General features: G+C 48.1%; 2 protein-coding genes across 2 annotated transcripts; both read right to left on the bottom strand.

Moving 5' to 3' along the window:
* Positions 1-2,360: 2,360 nt before the first annotated feature.
* Positions 2,361-3,388, bottom strand: LOC141041271 (uncharacterized). Its single transcript, XM_073507400.1, has 2 exons — positions 3,103-3,388; positions 2,361-2,911 (listed from the first exon to the last, which is right to left on the bottom strand). Exons 1-2 carry the CDS (start codon positions 3,386-3,388, stop codon positions 2,361-2,363), a joined length of 837 nt encoding a protein of 278 aa, XP_073363501.1.
* Positions 3,389-18,082: 14,694 nt separating this feature from the next.
* LOC109752965 (protein NODULATION SIGNALING PATHWAY 1) lies at positions 18,083-19,633 on the bottom strand. The gene has a single exon (XM_020311892.1). The coding sequence runs from the start codon at positions 19,631-19,633 to the stop codon at positions 18,083-18,085; it is 1,551 nt and encodes a 516-aa protein (XP_020167481.1).
* Between the last annotated feature and the right edge of the window lie 419 nt (positions 19,634-20,052).

Here is a 20,052-nt window from a genome sequence, read left to right as displayed (position 1 = left end):
CGCGCGCAAACGGGCAATTTTGCGGCGCGGCGCTAGTTTGGCGCGGCTGTTGGAGATGCTCTAAGCTCCGCACTGATGAAGATAGATGGTTGTCGACATTTCATGGGTGTAGGACGAGAGGAGACAAAGCGGTAGCGGTGAAGCAAGGTTGTGACGGAAAGGGTAGAGTGTTGGCGATGGAAGTTAGGGCGACGGAATGATAGGAGAAAGACAGTGTTGGGACAGACGCAACCCTAGGGCCAGCTATCTCGCGAATGATCATGCTTCATTCAAGTTTTTGTGTTTAAAAAACAGTATTTCACACCATCACAAGCACACTGTAAGCAAACACCCACACATATTGTATGATTAAGTGGATGGGCTCCTAGCCAAGTGCCGAGAACACGGTGGTGTCCCTCGACAGACTCGAATTTGAATCATGTGGGCTGAAATAGTTATTGCGTGGTTAACATGTATACTCCGATCAAATACGGCGCGCCGTACAATGATAGCGGATTTTTTGAGCTCGAGCTCTTTTTTGAAACATATAATAAAATCAAAAATCATATTTTGAATTTTCAAAAAATTCTGAAAAAAAAAGCACATGAACGTAGAGGTGTATACTACTCGGTGTTCAAAGCTCCACCCCATTTTTAGGCTGACCCTGACTAGTCATGAAATTTGTAAAGAATAGTAGCATGGCAGCTGCGTAGTGCTGGGAACCAGATCTCGTAAGAAGCGAACATGTGCGCTAGAAAGAAGCACAAACCTGGATGTGTAGACGAGACACGCGCACGCTCTCAGGTTGCCGACACCGACAGAGGTGAAGATGTGTCACATGGTTCGGGTGCTGTGCTGGTCGCCTACACCGGCTTCCTGCCATGGTACACTACGTAGATGGTTGTTTTGGGCAGCACGTCGTAGGATTGGTTGTAGAAATCGCAAAGGGGCAGCAGCCAGCAGTCCCGCTAAAGCAAAGCTGTGGCTAGTTCTCATCGTACGCTGGTTTGTTCCATAGCTTAGCCGCGTGAAAGCCACAAAATTCGTGCGGGTCAAAGCTCCACCCATGTTGCTCATGCGTTTGGAATGGAGCTCTACGCCGCCGGCTCCGTTGTCCTCACCACACCAGCCCAACCGCAGCCGGTGTGATGCGTGCTGCAACGTCGGCCAAATCTCAGAGCTGTTTCCCACAAGAAAAGGACAGCGCTACCAGTACTGCACAAATACTTGTGAATCGTAATAAAAAGTAGCAGTGCTCCTACTGTAGTAGAGTATCTGCAACGCACCGGCTCCGACGGATCGGACGTCAGTGCTACTAGCAAACAGTAGAGATTAGTTTATATACGGGTGATTAGAGCAGAAAATGAGCAGGCGCTGATTGGCGGATCCGGACTGAGAGAGGAGGCCGCCGGGTCAACACTTTGGCGTGTGAGATTGAGATTGAGATTGAGTTTGGACCTAACCTTTCCGAGCTGCACTAGATATTTGAATAGTCCACCTCTACCTCTACCTCTACCGTCTGGTTTCCGGGAATCTTTCTTGCCCAGACGCAGACCGTGATGTGATGTGCTGTGCTGTGCATGCACTTGCAAGCAGATCGTATCGTGTGTTCGCCTAACATTTTTGTAACCCGGGCCAGCTGCTCGATCGTGTGTTTGTCTAACCTCTGGCTAGCTCGATTTTTAGTGCGTCTGGTCTGGGTCGACCCAGGCGAGGCAAGCAATTAATAAGTAGACAAAGCGGGTTGGTCAAACTCAACGGTACCAACACCATCGAACGGAGTACATCGTGGTGCGTGTCTGCGAGGAAGGATAAATACAGTGACGAACGCACCGGCACTGGAGTTGGGTGCGGAGTCGCGTCTCGGGTCCAGGACGCCGGGGACAGTGACGGCTAGAACGGACGGAACGAACTTGGCCTAATTTCCTGGAACTGCACCTCCAACCCAGGAGTACACACAGCGGCTGGCACCCGTCTGCGTCTGGTCCATGCCGCATGCGTCGGCTTCAATGACTGACAGCAACTGATCTTCGTCAATTCGTCACCACTATCACCAGCCAAATAGCATGTTGGTTAGGCCAACTCCACCGCGCGACCCCAAACGAACGTTCGTTTTGTCCGGATTCTGTCCGTTTGGGTAGGGATTTGGGGTCGTGTCCTGGGACGCGGTGGCCGTGCCCCCAGCGCGCGGCCGCATCCATTTGCCTATCCTGTCCGTCAGGGTCAAAAATGTCCATATTCTCATCAAAACTAGTTTGCACGTCCAAATATTTGTCTGAAAATTAAAATAGTTTTACAACCCAATTGAAATTGTCCTTAATAAAAAAGTTTTACAACCAAATCGAAATTGTCTTGACTGAACATAAAATGAACCAATACGTCTATTGGTTGCCAATGTGATCCCACACGTGCTCAACCAAGTCATTTTGAAGATTCAAATGACTGTGCCAATCACGCATCTCACGGTGGAATTGCACAAATTGTTCAAATGTGGCCGGGTCTTGGTGCAGGGGCTCAATATTTTCACCTTGATAATCAAATCCTTGGTCGAAGATACTCTCATCACGCTCGTCCTCGACGATCATGTTGTGCATGATCACACAAGCAGTCATCACCTCCCAAAGCTTCCTTTCATCCCATGACAGTGCAGGGTTTCGAACGATACCCCACCGGGATTGAAGCATACCAAAAGCACGTTTCACATCCTTTCTAGCACTCTCTTGCATTTGGGCAAATCTATTTCTCTTCTCACCTTGGGGTTTCGAGATTGTCTTCACAAAAGTTGACCACTGAGGATATATACCATCAGCTAGATAGTATCCCTTGTTGTACTGGTGGCCGTTGATCTCAAAGTTGACATGTGGGGAGTGGCCTTCTGCAAGCCTTGCGAAGACCGGAGAACGCTGCAGCATGTTGATATCATTGTGAGAACCTGCCATGCCGAAGAAAGAATGTCATATCCAAAGATCCTGCGAAGCCACCGCTTCTAATATGACAGTGCACGCGTTGACATGCCCCTTGTACTGGTCCTGCCAAGCAAATGGACAGTTCTTCCACTCTCAGTGCATACAATCTATGCTGCCAAGCATGCCTGGAAAGCCTCTAGCTGCGTTGGTCGCCAACATCTCTCTGTATCAGCTGCAGTTGGCTGCCTCAAGTACTCTGGGTCAAACACCTCGATCACAGCCTGGCAAAACTTGTACATTGACATCAGGCATGTTGTCTCACTCATACGCACATACTCATCCACCAGATCGCCTGGAATTCCATACGCAAGCATGCGGATGGCCACGGTGCATTTCTGGTAAGAGGAGAATCCAAGCTTGCCAAGGGCATCTGTCTTGCACTCGAAGTATGGGTCATGAGCAACCACCCCCTCTCGGATACGATTGAGCACATGCCTTGCCATTCGAAAACAGCGACGGAATTTATCCGGCTTGAAGAGCGGGGTGTTGGAAAAGTAATCGGCATAGAGCAGGGTGTGGCCTCTCTCCCTGTTGCGGTTCAGGTTGGGAGCACGGCCAGAGACTGACCCCCTGTACCGAGGAAGCTGCCGTTGAATATGGTCGTGAACGACCAGTGCAGCCACCACAAGATCGTCATCATCCGACGACGAATCGTCCGATGAACAAAGGAAGTGATGGAAGAAAACTCGTCTCCACTGTCCATACCTTTGTTGGCAAAATGTCAAACACCTTGTGGTCGTGGTGGCGAAGAGGCCGCGATGATCACCTCGACGCGGCAGGGGTGGTTGCCGGTCGGCTACTGGCCGCTCTGGAGCTCTCGTCGGAATCTGCCGCGGCCGCCGTGGTACGTCGCCAGCGGTCGTGTCCCCTCTGCCACCGGCAAAGACGGCGACGGCCAAACCTCCTCCGATCGACGGCCAAACTACGGTGAAAGCGCGGGCGTGGTGACGGCCATGTCGAGACGTGGTTTGGTATGGACGGCCGGGGGCTGCACGGTGAGGAGGCGGCCGGAAAATAGCGGCGGCGCCGGCGGCGGGGCGGGGCGGGGAGAGAGGGTGGAAGCGTTGGGAGCGGATGGACTGCTAGTGTCCTCGACAGGTGGGCCACAGGGGGACAAGGGCGTGCGTCGAGGCCGTCCGCGCGCGTCCGTTCCACCCCAAACCGAGCGCAAGTTTGGGTCAAGGATGGGTCGAAAACGGACGGAATCCGGACATTTGTCCGTTTGAGGCCGCGTGTTGGGCCGCGCTATTCGTTCGTTTTACCCCAAACGAACGAACCGGACAAGATAGTGTCGCGCGGTGGAGTTGGCCTTACTTCCTGGCAAATTAATCGCGCCGCGTTGCCGCGGGATTGAATTCTAGATCGATTCTCCGGGTCTGATTCCAGACTTCAATCATGCGCGGGGCAGTTGACCAGTCGTCCTTTACACGGTACAAGTCTGGCGTCAAATTAAGGCTCACGTGATCTCCTTTTACCACACCGTGCGCATCAGTCCGTCTTTCACTCCTACGGCTCAAAAGAAAACGCGAGAGAAGTTTTGGTCAAACTCAACGGTACCGACGAGAGCTCCTATGATCTCCGTACCAGTTGTTAAAAAAAATTGAGGAGGAGAGTTCCCAGTTTCATTTCATTCGAAATTAAATTGATAAGTGATAACACAACTTGTCGGTGCTGACCCTTCGGAAACAAAAGGTTCCGCAATATAAACAATCGGGAACCAAATTATGGTTGGATGGTTAGATGGACAGTGGTATTCTCAGCCCATCAAGGTTTAGGTCCTGATGCTCGCATTATTTCTAGATTTATTTCAGTATTTCAGGCGATGCACTTTCAGTAAAACAAAGATCATATACTCTAGGTACGGTTGTTTTAGTGATTTATCATCCAGCCATTAGACTTCCAAGAATTTTGTTTGTCAACCATCACCTAGAAAGGAGCGCAACCCAAATTTGGGAATACCCCGCTTTATGTTTTAGACAACCATTTCTGTGCAAAATAGATTGCCATAGCCCCTCTTTTATACCTAATGTCCACCACCAATTAGCTAGGAGGGCTTTTTGTTCATAAGATCCAAATTAAAAATACCCAAAGCCACCTTGTTTTTTTGGTTGAACAAATATCAGTCCACCTAATCATATGGTATTTCTTTAATTTTTATCACCCTTCCAGGTAATTTAAGCTCTGAAGAAGTTAACACACTTTCTCACCCCAATAAGCATGGGATAAAAGGACATCGTGTATAAGAGGATGTTGCTCACTGAGGACTTCTCCGGTGCGCAGCTCGGCTCCACTACTTCAACATTTTCAAGACCTGTTCCGAGTGAGAAGCCAGATTGGGATTTTTTGTGGGACAGCCACAGGGTTGGTGTTGGGTCGGGCCTGTCGGATCCGATGTGACAGACACGCCCGCGCGTGCCCGGGCCACCCCCTACCCGCCCTACATTTGGGCTGGATATGATGGGCGCCGGTCAGTCAGGACGTTTGAGGCCAGTTTGAGGCGCCCGGATGGGTTGGTTTTTGTGACCGGTCCTCCCACCCGGACGTTTGAGACGGATTTGAGGCAGCGGGTGTAAATACTCTTAGTCGATCATATTACTCTTTGATTAGACGAACTGGACTCAAACACCACCTGGGTGACTCTTGTTGCATCACCATCACCGTAGATTGAGCAGTTGAGCTTGACTCGTCGGGATCACCAAGTGAGCCGAGTGAGCTGCAGGTCACCAACACATGGACGCGGCACCCCTCATGTCCTGCTGCTCGATCACCAACTAGACATCACGCATCAGGTGATGAGGACACGCTGCCCTCTATTGTCCACCACATAACATGACAACACTCCCTCTCAAGAGTAAAAAACAAGGACCGACACTGCAACTTCTAGCATGCATCTCGCCCACGGAATCTTTTAGTTGTGGATTTATCATACAATCTGCAGGTTTACATAAAATTAGTACACTGCACACATTAGTCAGCTTTCAATTAATGCCATCAGCTGAGCAAGTGATTCTCCTTGTTTTTCTAGACTGTAATACGCCGAGCGGTGTATCAGAAGAGTTTTGCAGTATCACTTACAAACCTGCAAGAACGTCAACTACAATGTTGACACGGCTACACCATGATCAAGTGATTCTGACTACTAAGAGTTCCTGACGAAGAATGCATGGACAAATTTGGATGAATCGGGGGTTGCAGTTTGCAAATTTGTCACAAGACAGACGTTGTAATGGGGAGATCCAAATTGTTCTGCCCACCTCCCTGCGACTGTAGTCTCTGAATGGTCATAGTGTTTCTCTGTTCCAAACACTACAACGCAGACTCAAGCAGAGATACAGATTCGACACCTTTGCTGTGAAGCATGACGTGGATCTCATCGTTTCTTGTTTAACATGATGGACTACCATGCTGTTCATGCAGTCAGGAAGCGACTAATCCTGTACCCAGCATTTTCTAATCAATGGGTTTGGTAGTTCTCGTGCCAACATTCAATAAATAAGATTCACCATTCAATATTCATGAATGTCAGGGCTAAGGCCTTCTTTTGTTTGGAGGAATTTTGTAGGAATTCCATAGGATAAGATTTCTATAGGAAAAATTCCTTTAGAGTCCTTTGGTCTGTAGGAATAGAATCCTATTCCTATGGAGGAATTCTTTCTATTCTTCACATTTCATAGGAAAATAAATATTAGCCTAGACTCAATGGAAAAAATCCTATGATATGTATCAAAGGACATCCCTTTTCCTATTCCTACTTATAGGATTTGAGATGCATGTCGTGTCGTTTTCTATGACTTTCCTATTCCTATGATTTTTCTACCCTGTGAACCAAAGAAGGCCTAAATGCGAAAGTGCTATTGTGAGCTCGAGCTCACAGGCACCCTTTGCTACAGTACAAACGAAAAAAATATTTAAAAAGTTCAAAAAAATCTGAAATTTTTTGTCAAGAAATTTTGATGTTTTTTCTACATGCGTGCCAATTTTCGTGAAGAAATGACATTCATGCAGGTCTCGGCAAAAAAAAACAAAATCGATGCTCCAAAATGCTTCCAAAAACAGTTTTTTTAGAGCATGATTTTTTTTTTGCCGAGACCTCCACCAATGTCATTTCATCACGAAAATTGGCACGCATGTAAAAAAACATCAAAGTTTCTTGACAAAAAAACAGATTTTTTTCAAATTTTTGCTATTTTTTTCGGATTTTACTGTTCATCCGGGATCACTGGTGCTCGGGATCACATGCTTCATGTCCGCCTAAATGAGTCAAAAGCAGCAAAAACTGACAAGACCTTCACCTTCCACGCACCAGCGCACTACCACAGAGTCACTCCCAGCTCCAGGACGCACCACTCTGCCGACACATGATCGTCGCTTGTAATCATCCAATATAACACCTTAAGCGCCATATAGTTGAGGCTACGCACAAAGAGAGTTAAGGGCCGAGCGAGCGATAACCGATTTGACTCGCGCTATTTCCTGAGTTCGCATTCTATCCCAAAACCCAGAACGAGCGATGTACTTCGGATTCGGTTGTGCTAAAAAAAACTTCGGATTCGGTTTTACTGATTTTTTTTCTCAGTTTGCCTGGTTTTCTTAAAAACAAACATACATTTTTAACAAAATAAATAGTTATATAATTTTCTAAAGTATGTATAAAAGGCATGGGAATTTTTCTAAAGTTCATTATGAATTTATTAACTGTTAACCATATATTAAAAAAACTATCATAAATTTTTAAAAAATACTCACTGTGTATAAAAGTGGTCATTATGTGTCGTATTGTGTATTAAAAAATCACAGTATATCTTATAAATATTGATGTCTAAAAATGCCCTAAAAATATTCATGGATAAAAAATATATTTATGTAATGTCTTTAAAAAATCACCATGTATTTAAAATAAAAAATAAAATAAAAATAGAATTGTAAAAATTAAAAAGAGATAAAATAAAAAAACTGGAAAGAAAAACCAGCAATGAGAACAGCACAATAGCTCAGCGAAAGAAAACCACGAGTGCTATTCCTCGCATTAAGCGTACGGGATCTCTTGCAGAGAGCGACTACATTAACAGGCCACAATAAAAATAGTGCACCCGCGAGGGCTCAATCTTGGGATCTCTTTTTTCATCAACATCAACTTCATGAACTATAGGTAGAGCGCGTCCTACTTGAAGCGAATCAAGCCCATTTTTCTCCCTTTTTTTCTTTTTTTTTTCTTCTCCATTTTTTTCTTTTTCCTTCTCCATTTCTTGTTTTTTATGTTTGTTTTTGTTTTCACTCTACATTTTTGTATATATCAAGAACATTTTTTAATAAGTGATGAACAATTTTTGTATAGATGTTCAACATTATCCGAGCGCTTATTCAATATTTTTAAAATACTTGTTCAAAATTTTAATACTTATTCAACATTTTGAAATACTTGTTCCACATTTGTTAAATACTCGTTGAACATTTTTTTAATACATATGTATATTTTTTCAAATAATTGTAACATTTTCAATACTTATTCAACATTTTTTCAAACTTGTTCCACATTTTTCAAATACTGGTTCAAATTTTTTTAATACTTATTCAAGAATTTCAAAGACTTGTTCAACATTTTTAATACTAATATATATTTTAAAGTATAAAGAGAAATACAAAACTGAAGCAAAAAATGAGAACAAAAAATAGAAAAAATAAACAAGAATACAGGCCATGGCCTCCCATGCGGCTGGACTGGCCCATCTGGGGGAAGGAAAACTGAAAGGTCAGGCTGGGCTGGCCCAATTTCCATCAGTGTAGGCGTCAGGCCTTCTATTTGACGTGAAGGCGTGAAATAGGATTTGACCGTCTCTTGCCAGCAGCACGCCGATTGGCGAAAAGTTGTGTACTAGAAATGTCCACATCATGAAATTCGAGCCTTTACCTAAAAAAAGGAAATTCGGTCCTTGAATACAAGCACATGGCAGTAGCAGACATACTGATTGTTATGGTTTAGCACAGTCCAAGTGATCCTTGATTCACAGGATGGACATTTCTAGCGCGCGTCGGACCCGGCGGCCGTTCGCACCGTCAACCTTGACGATGGCGAGCTTCTCCTGCGCAGGGATGCCCTCCGCCTCGTGCTCTTCGACTCCGAGGGCAGGGTGGAGGATGCCTGTGCGCTTCGGGAGAACGAGTTCGTCGATGTTGCTCACATAGTTTCGCTTCCTTGCTCTTTTGCTAGGGTTTGTGACAGAATCCCGACGATCTCTGTGGTGGATCCGTGGCGTGACCGCGGTGATCACGCACGAGCAAGGTGGAACGTATGGATCGGGCCGTGTGGTACATGGAGCGGGGGCGCTCCACCACTTCGCTTCGCACGACCGCTTGCGCGTGGGACACAGGGTGGGGGATGCACCACCATTGCCGGATGCCACCCACGTGGACAGTGATCCTGGCCTCCACGCGCTTCGTGACGACCCAGGCAGGGGTACAAAAACCAAATCCCATTCCCCTCTTGACCTAGACGTCGCTCTCTCCCGCCCGTGGGCTGCACCATGCAACCCTAGATCCAATCCTCCTACCTCCTTCTCCTGGTGGCGGGGGAAAATTGGCGGCAACTACAGATCTTTTGCTGAGATCGCTGCTTCTCCTCCGCGTCCCCCAAATCTCATGGCGGACAGGGCGGGGCAGGGATTTCATGGCGACCGTCGCGCGGGCTTCGGCATCGGGCGTGCGGGCCAGGGTGCTGGCTGCTTCAACCGCGGCGGAGGGTGCTTCGATCGAGGCACGGGTAGATCTGACCGCGGCAGCAATCGGTTCTCATGGAGGAGGGATGGCTTCAACGACAATGACAAGGCCAACAACTCCAATGCATCAGATACCTCGCGCTAGGAGGCAGCGGCGGTGACAATGCAGCAGCATAGATGGAGCAAGGGGGCGTGTGGGTGGAGAAGCATCAGACATCCACGGGTTCGGGAGAAGGGAGCGGTTCACACCAAGCGGCCACCACGAAGCCGACTACTACACCTACTGCTCTTCCTACATCAAGGGCCACAACCAAAAATCAGGTGCCTCCTTCCAAATCTGGAGACTCTCGTCTCATCTGCAAATCTATGGGACATCTACCTGTTCGTTGTCCTCTAGCATTCTGCGAAAGGTGTGGTAAATCGGGGCATCTTGCATTTGTTTGTGTTGAGTTCTTACCATGTGACTGCATCGCTCCGATGTGTGCATTTCAAGCTAGGGGCCAGGGGTTCTTCTATGTGCATGATTACCGCTCAGTTGCACAAGCCAGGGGGCGATTTTGTAATGTTATCATCACTGTTCTGAAAGGAAATCGTACAGTTAAGCAGATGAACGATGCCTTTTTTCTGTAGCTTGGTAAAACTTGGAGATGTTATGCCAAATTGCTTGAACCTGGGGTATTCTTAATGAGATATCCTAATACTAGAGAAGTTGAGAAGGCATGTTATAGCGATCGTATGACAATTAAGCCATGTGGCACTATTGTGAGAGTTAGGCGCTGGAACCATGATGATGGTGCTAAGGGGTGCTAAAGAAAGCGTGGAACAAGGTTGGTAGGATACCAACCGACAAAAGATGCGAGAGAAATGTTGCATTTGTATCATCGCTTGCGGGGGTTCTGCTGGAGATTGATATGTCCACTCTGCACCGTCCCGACTCCATGAGAGTCAAATTGGAGTGTTGTGATGTCGATGAAATCCCTCCAGTGGCTGAGTCAGTCCTATGGGATCACTTTTATGATTTCACCTTTTCTGTGGAGCAAGTGTTGGTCAGGGATCCTGATAGAGAGGAACATCAGAACAAGGCCCCTGCTAATCAGGGGGAGCCCTCGCAAAAAAAAACAGAACGAGTGTCATGGAGGACCCAATGGGAGCTCTTCTGTTGGGAGAAATGATCTGGGAGGGAAAAATCCTTTGCAAAAACAGTGTGCTACTGTTCTTTCCCGAGTCCCCTATCTCTGTTAACTCTGATAGCTCTAACCATGACACTCTCCTGATACATAGCATGGAGCAAGAAGTTCTCGCGGCTGCTGAAAACCAGAATGAGATGGTGGAAGTGTTTTCCGTGGCTCAAAATGTGATTAATTCTGCTACTTCCCGTGCTGCTGGAAGTAGCAAGATGAACAAACTTATGCTGAGAAGGTGAAAGAATCCATTCAGATGACTGAGCTGGAAAGACCATTTGGAGTTGTTGATGATCATATAGTTGAGTACCGTGTGCAATCACCAGAATATGCTCTTGATTACTGTGGTGAGGTGATTCCCACCCCCCCCTTTTGCCTGAAAATGTGCTCAGGTTCAGTGCAAGGACTATGCAGACCAATCTAGAGAAGGTAGAGGAGAGGGCCAAAGCTACTGGCAAAAAAAGAGATCTGAAAGGTACAATTCCCTCTGCCAATTCTTTTGCTGTTTTATCTGATCCTGAATTGATGCTTAGAGCTAGTAAGATGGGGGTGGTGATCCCTGATGCAGATTTTTCTAAGATTGACATCCTTAGAGAGCTTGAAAATTTTAGAAATAACGTTGTAGAAAAAGATACATCTTCTAATAATGTTTTGTTCATTACTAATGGGAAAGGGGAGGATACGCCTATCAATATGAAATGGGGGATGATCATGATAGTGATATCTCTTATTTTACTGTAGTGGGATCTAGAAAAAAGAAGTGTCAGGTAAGTGCAGACATGTGTGTCTAGGCCCAGAACTAGAAGTCAAAAAAAGTTGTGGAGCCCACTGCTAAAGCTGGTAATGCTGCTAAGTCTCCTAGCAGAGTGACTAGGGGGAGGGGGAGGAAAAAACCTTTATCAAAATGAATGGACTTTTTTGGAATTGCAGAGGGGCTGGGAAGAAAGGAATGGCTACCTGCTTTTCTAATCTTGTTAAGGATCATTCCCTTGATTTTTTATGTTTACATGAAACTATGAAGAAGAAATTCTTTTCTAGTTTTCTGAGAAAGATAGACCCTTATAACATCTTTGAGTGGAACAGGGTCCCATCCATAGGTAAGGCTGGGGGTATGCTTTGTGGGGTTAAGAAAGAAAAATTAGAAATTGTTTCCTGGTCTATGGGCAAGTACATTATGCATATTACTATCTTTGATGTGGAGAAACAATGTGTTTGGGCTCTTTTAAATATTTATGGTGGGGCTCATGATGAGAGGAAAGAATAATTTCTCTCAGAACTTGCTAATTTTTGTAGTCACTTGTCTATGCCTTATATTGTTGGGGGTGATTGCTACCTCTTGAGCACTGCGTTGGTTTTCCCTTAAAGAGGAAAGGGTGATGCAGTAAAGCAGCATAAGTATTTCCCTCAGTTCTTGAGAACCAAGGTATCAATCTAGTAGGAGGCCACGCACGAACCCGTAGGGTTCGCACGCTTAACGTTCGATGACGATTTGTATTATGAGTTATGTGATTTGATGTACCGAAGGTAGTTCGGAGTCCCGGATGAGATCGGGGACATGACGAGGAATCTTGAAATGGTCGAGACGTAAAGATCTATATATTGGACGACTATATTCGGACATTGGAAAGGTTCCGAGTGATTCGGGTATTTTTCGTAGTACCGGAGAGTTACGGGAATTCGTATTGGGCCTTAATGGGCCATACGGGAAAGGAGAGAAAGGCCTCAAAAGGTGGCCGCACCCCTCCCCATGGTCTGGTCCGAATTGGACTAGGGAAGGGGGGCGCCCCCTTCCTTCTCCTTTTCCCTTCCCTTTTTCCTATTCCATGTGGGAGGAGGAATCCTACTATGACTAGGGAGTCCTAGTAGGACTCCAAATTTCTGGCGCGCCCTAGGGGCTGGCCGGCCTCCCCTCCTCCATTCTTTATATACGGGGGCAGGGGGGCACCTCTAGACACACAAGTTGATCTGTTGATCTATTCCAGCCGTGTGCGGTGCCCCCCTCAATCATATTCCACCTCGGTCATATCGTAGCGGTGCTTAGGCGAAGCCCTGCGTCGGTAGCAATATCATCACCGTCATCACGCCGTCGTGCTGATGGAACTCTCCCGTGAAGCTCTGCTGGATCGGAGTTCGCGGGACGTCATCGAGCTGAACGTGTGCTGAACTCGGAGGTGCCGTACGTTCGGTACTTAGATCAGTCGGATCGTGAAGACGTACGACTACATCAACCGCGTTGTGCTAACGCTTCCGCTTTCGGTCTACGAGGGTACATGGACACATTCTCCCCTCTCGTTGCTATGCATCACCATGATCCTGTGTGTGCGTAGGAAATTTTTGAAATTACTACGTTCCCCAATATGTTGGGGGCGCGGCTGGAGATGCTCTAACATTGCATGAGGTCCTCCTCCATACTCAAGTAAAACATCAGAATTGTTTTGAAAGTTGACTTTGAGAAAGCCTAAGATAAGGTTAATTGGGAATTTTTGTTAGAATATAACAAACTTAGGGGTTTTAGTGACAAATGGTGGGCTTGGATTGATCAAATCCTTCACAATGGCACGGTTAGTGTCAAAATCAATAATACAGTGGGACCTTATTTCGAAAGTCACAAAGGGGTTCGTCAAGGGGATCGCATGTCCCTTTTTCTGTTTAATCTGGCAGCTAAATGCTTGAACAAGATGGTTTTGAATGCTCAAAGGAATAACCTATTTAAAGGTCTTGCTTCTGATCTCATCCCTAATGGCGTGGCGATTCTGCAATATGCAGATGATACGATCCTGTGTATAGAAGACGATATTGATCAAGCTGTCAATCTAAAACTTCTTCTATAGCTGTTTGAGCTCATGTCAGGCCTTAAGATTAATTTCTTGAAGAGTGAGGTACTATGCGTAGGAGGGGATGATTCTGTCCTTCAAAGTATGCTGAGCTCTTTGGTTGTCAAATTGGCCATTACCCTAGAAATATCCGGGGGTACCGGTGAGTTACTCCTCTCTGAGGAACGCGTGTTGGGATTTTGTTGCCGTTCGATACCTCAAGAGTTGTGACTCCTGGATCGGCATTTCGGCCTCCTCGGGAGGGAGACTAATTCTCCTGAACTCATCTCTATCCAGCATCGCATATTATTATATGTTGATGTTCCTTCTTTCCAAAACTTTCATCGAAATATTAGACAAATATCGTCGTAAATTCTTCTGGTGTGGAGGTACGAGGAAACAAATTCTATCTTCTAGTCAAATGGGCTTGTGTTTGTCGATCTAAGAAAAAAGGTGGCCTTGGTGTCAAAGATTTACACAAACAAAACATCTCCCTCCTGGCTAAATGGTGGTGGAAACTGGATAGTGGGGTTGGACTTTGGCAAGATGTAGTGAGAGTAAAATACCTAAAAAAGTTTTGTTGCTCATGTTAAAGCGAAATTTAATGATTCCCCTATGTGGAAAGCCTTAAACAAAGTGAAAGAAATGTATATGGCTAGGAGAAAGGTAATTGTCAACACTAGTGATGTGGCTAGACTCTGGCGCGGTCCTATTGGGACACATTCCCCGTTGTGCGATATTTATCTTGAGTTATTCAGTATTGCCAACTACCCTGATGATACGGCTGTTCAATTTCAAAACCGTGACAACAAGGATATCTTCAGGCGTAGGCTTAAGATGGAACTGATTCAGCAACTTGAAGGGGTCAAGAGGGTCATTGCTTGCCTTGACCCCTCTGCTGGTCAAGACAAAATTGAATGGGTGTTTAATCCCAAGGGCAAGTACACGACTAAATCTATGTACTCTTATTTAGAGAAAGATCTCGCTGAGTGTGATTATAGATGGATCTGGAAGGCCAAATTACCCCTAAAAATTCAGATTTTCCTTTGGCAGCTCTTTCAGGGTGTTGTACTCATCAGAGATGTCATGAAACATAGAAAATGGGCTGGTAACCCTCGCTGCTCATTTTGCGACCGCAGGGAGACTTACCTGCACCTTTTCTTTCTCTCTCCGGTGGCTAGGATAGCCTGGCGCACAGTTGGATCGGTGCTTGGTACTGATCTTTGTCCGAATAATCTTTGTCAGTTCTACTCTTGGTGCTTTGCTTACTTGCCGCATGGGGAGCGATACTTTACTGTGGGATTGACAACTATATGCCGGTCCATCTGGAATTGCAGGAATCAAGCTACTTTTGAATATAAGAAAATGGCATCTCCTTTCGAGATTGTATTCACAGCATGTGTGCATTTAACCTACTGGGCAAGACTTATGAAGGGCAAGGAGCGTGCGGAGCGGGAACATGGCGCAATGCTGCTGAAAGAAAGTGCCAAGAAGATGATGAGGCTCTGCTCGACTGGCGACTGCGTATGTTGAAGGCGATCTGGAATGAGCACCACCTAGGCGCTGCAATCACCTCCTCACGAGATGCTTTTGTGTTCTGTCATTTTGTTGTTGCTGAAGTTAGTCATTTGCTATGTTGCTTCTGCGTATATAGGCCTTCTTTGTCGGTTGAATGTTGTTTCTAGATGCGTGTTGATAGTGCTTTAGGGTTTTCACTTTGTAGTGGACGTTTCAATTGCGAGCGTCTACAATGGGTTTCCCTGGAATGCTTGAACTCGCCTTTTCCCTTTCCCTGTTCGGTATGACTCGCATTCGCCTGTATTTCCGTTATTTCTATAATGGAAAGGAGATTAGCCCGGCTAAAATTATAATAAGTGGTCCAATATACATACACGCTTCTCACACGAACTCGAGAAGGATCGAAGCCCGGAAGACAAACTCGGAGAAGAAGCGCTGCCATCCAACAGAGCACCGCACCCGAAAACTAAAAAATCCTAACCTAAACTACTAATTGGAGCAAAGGCACCGGGATTCCCCTCCCCGCCACCGGCCGTCGGAGCGGCAGGCAATCCATTGGCTTGCTGGTAAAATTTGGAGGGGAGAGTTTGCGGTAGCCGTGGGATGGAGAAGGGAAATAGAAATCCTAGACGCCGAGGGAAAAAACGTTGAAAATCTATGTTGATGCAGTCTGAGTTCTAGATTGATCAGAGTCTGGACGCGATTCTAGGCTACAATCAGGCACAGGGCAGTTGACCAGTCGTGGTTTGCACGGTACCAGTATGGCGTCAAATGAATGATTTATGTTTAGCATATACTCCCTCCATTCCGAATTACTTGTCGCATGTATGGATGTATCTAGATGTATTTTAGTTCTAGATACATCCATTTCAGCGACGAGTAATTTGGAACAGTGGGAGTACTAGTATATACCGAACGTATTAGTCGACCTTACTTATTTATTTTTGTTTTGCAGAAGTCGACGTTCATTACTACTTGATGTGACTAGGAGCATCTTCAATAGCTAGCATAAAATTTGGCTACCTATAAAAATAGTATTAGGTGAGGAGAGAGAAGATTTAGGTAGCCAATTTTTTTTTCTGATTTTATAGCAGGCCTAAATTTGGATGCCTAAATTTACAAAAGCAAATAAAATATGAAGATCAGATGGCGGGAAGGCCGGGAGGCGGATCCGGCGGTCGCCCAGGTGCCGAGCTTGACTTCAGCTGATAGAAGTTGTCGAGGCCGAGACGCTCATCGTAGGCCGTGGAAAGGCGGCATGGGCAGGCGGGGGGAGGTGCTGCCTAGTCCGACGGCACAACGACGCCGGAGTGCTAACAGCTCGGACGACTCGACGGGCGTCACAACCGCCGCGCTTGCATCGCCGGGCTCCTAATAGAGCTCGGCACGCGGCGGTGGGGCTTATCTTGGGTGGTGGTGGTATCGGAGCACATGCGGAATCGAAGAGACCGGAGCGATGCTGTTGTGAGCTCGGCGATGGTTGTGGCGGTCGCAACGGACAGCCACGAGCGACGGAATTGGGTGGCAGGGCTCGGAATGGACGGCGGAGTAACAGGAGTAGCAGTCGGCGCCGAAATCGATCGGCGCGGACGTGAGTGGGGCGGCGGTGAAGTGAGGCTTCACCGTGCGATGGTTGCTTTCTATGGTTGCGTCTTTTTTAGGCAGTGCTAGAGAAGACCTATATTTTGCAATTGAATGGCAAAATTATATATTACATCCTTCATCTCATATGAACGGATGTTTGAACGGATGTATCTAAACATATTTTAGCTTAGAGATATTAGTTTGAGCGTAAAATAATATGAGACCGAGAGAGTAGTAGCCTAAAAAAATATAGCAACCCGTGTAGCTTTAGGCCGTTGGAGTTGTTTTTTAAGCAAAACATCTAAAATCCCATTTTTTAGCGTTGGGATGATTTCTAGGCTAGCCGTTAAAGATAGTTTTTATACAGTATGAACACATCGCTTGTACATACGCATATACAATCATTCCTATGAATACATGCATGCATACCCTATCTCTATGAGCAACTGAAAGACTCGGCCGGCACACCTTTGTAGTCGACGGGAACGTCTTCTTTCACTGAACGCATAGCACCGGAATGGCTGAAAAAAATCTAAAATAATACGAACACCAATGTCAAATTTATGAGTTGAACCTTTGGATAGTGGATACCACTGTTCTTCTGACCATCCAATCACAAGTTGATTCGCCTGTTGAAGATAGTCTAATAACCAAGCTGAAGCAGCTCTGCACCTGTATGATTTTCATTTAACTTCTTGTAACCTTCATTATCAAATAATGGTTCGGAAAATGAACCTCGATGGTATCACCATCCAGATTCCATGGCATAGTTGACAAATCAATCATAGTTTACAATGGTCCAGGGCCACGCATCCAAGAATGATACGCTCAGCGTTGTTTGTTCTTTAAAAAAAGAGCAGAATATACCACTTGGAATATACCATATTTTTTCTTATCACGCCAAAAAATGTGGGTTTTCTTACTAATTAATGTACACGTTAGTGATAATCCAACTTGATGAGATCACCATTTGGAATATACCAAGATTCCTTGACAGAGGACGCATAGAGAAATCAGAAAATGGAGAGGGATCATGCGCCAACCCTTGATTAATTTGTACACACAAAAGATGCTGATCGCCAGGCGCTTACATTACACCGCCGCACGTACGTCTCGCGTCCTCCCCACCGGCCGGACCGCCGCCCAGCTCCGGCGGCCAGCGAGCGGCTCTCCGGTCAAAGTTGCAGACATGCCGCATATGGCATATGCTTCCGTAGCGTGCGTCACACGTGACCGTATCAACCTCGCTCTCCACCAATCCTGGGATGTGCGGTCGCCATCAAATGATCAAAACCATGACGTCCATCGGTGTCCCAGCTGTGCTGCTGCTACGCCGGCCGCCACAGCGAGCAGAAGGACACCGGCTGCCCTTTCCACCGCAGCGCCACGGCGCCGCCGCCTCCCGTGGCCGCCGCCGCCGTGGACATCTCCCACCCGTTGTCGTACTTCCTCAGCAGCGACCTGGCCGACTCCACCGCCTCGCCCCCAAACGCCACCTGGTCGAACCCCGCCGCGGCCATGCGGTCCCGCCAGCCCTCCCGCCCCATGGCCTCCCTGGCCGCGGCCACCGCCACGGCGGTCCCCGCCTCGGCCTCCAGGAGCCGCCTGTCCTCCCCGTCCCTCCCCTTGAACGCCGCGTGCGTGGACTCCAAGAACCGCCACAGCAGCTCCAGCCTCGCCGTGAACTCGCCCGCCGCGCTGCCGTTGCCCCCGACGTCGAGCTCTGATAGGACCACCAGGTGCGGCTTGAGGTCTTTGACCCTGCGGATGATGTCCGCCCTCTCCTCGGCGGAGACATGGCCGAGCCGGAACTGGAGGCACACCACGAGCGCCTCGTCGGGAGTGGTGCACAAGCCATGCGCGGGGTCTAGTGAAGCGGCGCGGCCGATCTCGAGGTCCAGCTTAATGGACTTGGCGTACCGGAGGAGATGCGGCGCGAAGTCATATCCGGGAGGCGAGGCCGAGAAGGGCACCGGCGGGGTGGCCACGACCGTCAGCCGGACGGAAGGCGGCGCTCGTCCGGCGGCCATGCGCGTGAGCGACTCCAGCAAGGTCGGCCACTGCACCCCGTGCGAGACGCCAATGTCGACGAGGTGGAGCGGCCGGGGCGCCGCGGAGGCCAGCTGCGAGATGGCGGCGTTCGCCAGCGTGTTGGGGAGCGTGAACCACGGGCTGACCTCGTGGAACTTGATGAGGGACGCGCGGAACAGCCGTGGCTCCGCGCCGGCGAACGACGGCGTCGGGGACTCGCAGGCGGCCGGCACCCTCACGGCCGCGGCGGCCGCGGGGCCCACCGCGGCAGGGAGGCGAAGCGAGAGCGCCCGCAGCCCGTACGCGGCCAGCCTGTGGTTGGCGTCGCCGGAGAAGGCCGCGAGCTCGCCGAGCACGTAGAAGAGGTGCTGCACGCGCGACAGGTTGCGCGCCTCGACGGCGACGGCGCACGGGCCCAGCAGCTGCTCCGCCCACCTCGCGTCCCGGTCCGACCCCGCTCCGCCGCCCTTCTTGCCGCCGCCCGGCCTATCCTGCTCGGTTCGGCGACGCTGGTTGTTGCTGCTGCTATGGCCGGAGCCGGACACCACGCGCGCCGGAGACTTGCGCTTCTTGGGCGACGGCTCCGACGCCGCGGGCGACGCAATGCTCGGCGAGGGGTGGGCCAGGGGCGAGCTTGTCGCGGGTGGCGCTGGAGGCGACAGCGTCTGCGCGACGACGCTCCCAATGTCATCTTTCTGCGCCGGCAAGATGTCACACCACCAGCCGTAGCTGCCGCCGAGGTCGATGTCCCCGGCGAGCAAGGAGACGGAGTCCTCGAGCCAGTCCAAGCCGTCGTTGTTCGTGGCGACGACGGCGAGCCCTTGATCCTCCTGCTCATGGTAATTCATGGCCTTCACGCATGAAACCTCGATCGCAAGAACGAAGGGGCGTGTGGGTTGCTTGTGTTCTTGGCAACGAATTGACTTGGTGTTAATTGCTTCTTTGCTTATGGTTGTTTTTGTAGTGAGTAGTGAGTAGTTTAGGGTTTGGCGGATGAGTAGGAGATCGACCTAGGGAGCAGGACCAGGCATAAAAATGGAGTATTTTAGCATTCTGTCCTTGTGGAGTGCTGACATGTTTTCTGCAAATTTGGAGTATTTTTTCTCTGCAGACTTGGCTGCGTATGGCTCCCGTGGCCGTGCATAACATTGGTATTCTAAAAGAAATCCGATTAACAAAGGGCATTTGGAATATCCTTTTTTTGATTATCGTTCTTAATAGGTGTCTTGCTTCAGTACACCTAATTCGAAATTTTGAAAAAGATAAA

The sequence above is a fragment of the Aegilops tauschii genome, chromosome 2 (genome assembly GCF_002575655.3).
Source record: "Aegilops tauschii subsp. strangulata cultivar AL8/78 chromosome 2, Aet v6.0, whole genome shotgun sequence".
Taxonomy (NCBI): Eukaryota; Viridiplantae; Streptophyta; class Magnoliopsida; order Poales; family Poaceae; genus Aegilops; species Aegilops tauschii.
This window is presented reverse-complemented; position numbering and strand designations above follow the sequence as displayed.

Bases quoted from the DNA above. Each gene is read 5' to 3' on its own strand.
- LOC141041271 (XM_073507400.1), bottom strand. From the start codon at position 3,388: ATGGCAAGGCATGTGCTCAATCGTATCCGAGAGGGGGTGGTTGCTCAT. The intron at 2,912-3,102 runs GTTGGCGACCAA...TCGGCATGGCAG, and splicing joins TGCAGCTGATACAGAGAGAT to GTTCTCACAATGATATCAAC.
- LOC109752965 (XM_020311892.1), bottom strand. From the start codon at position 19,633: ATGAATTACCATGAGCAGGAGGATCAAGGGCTCGCCGTCGTCGCCACG.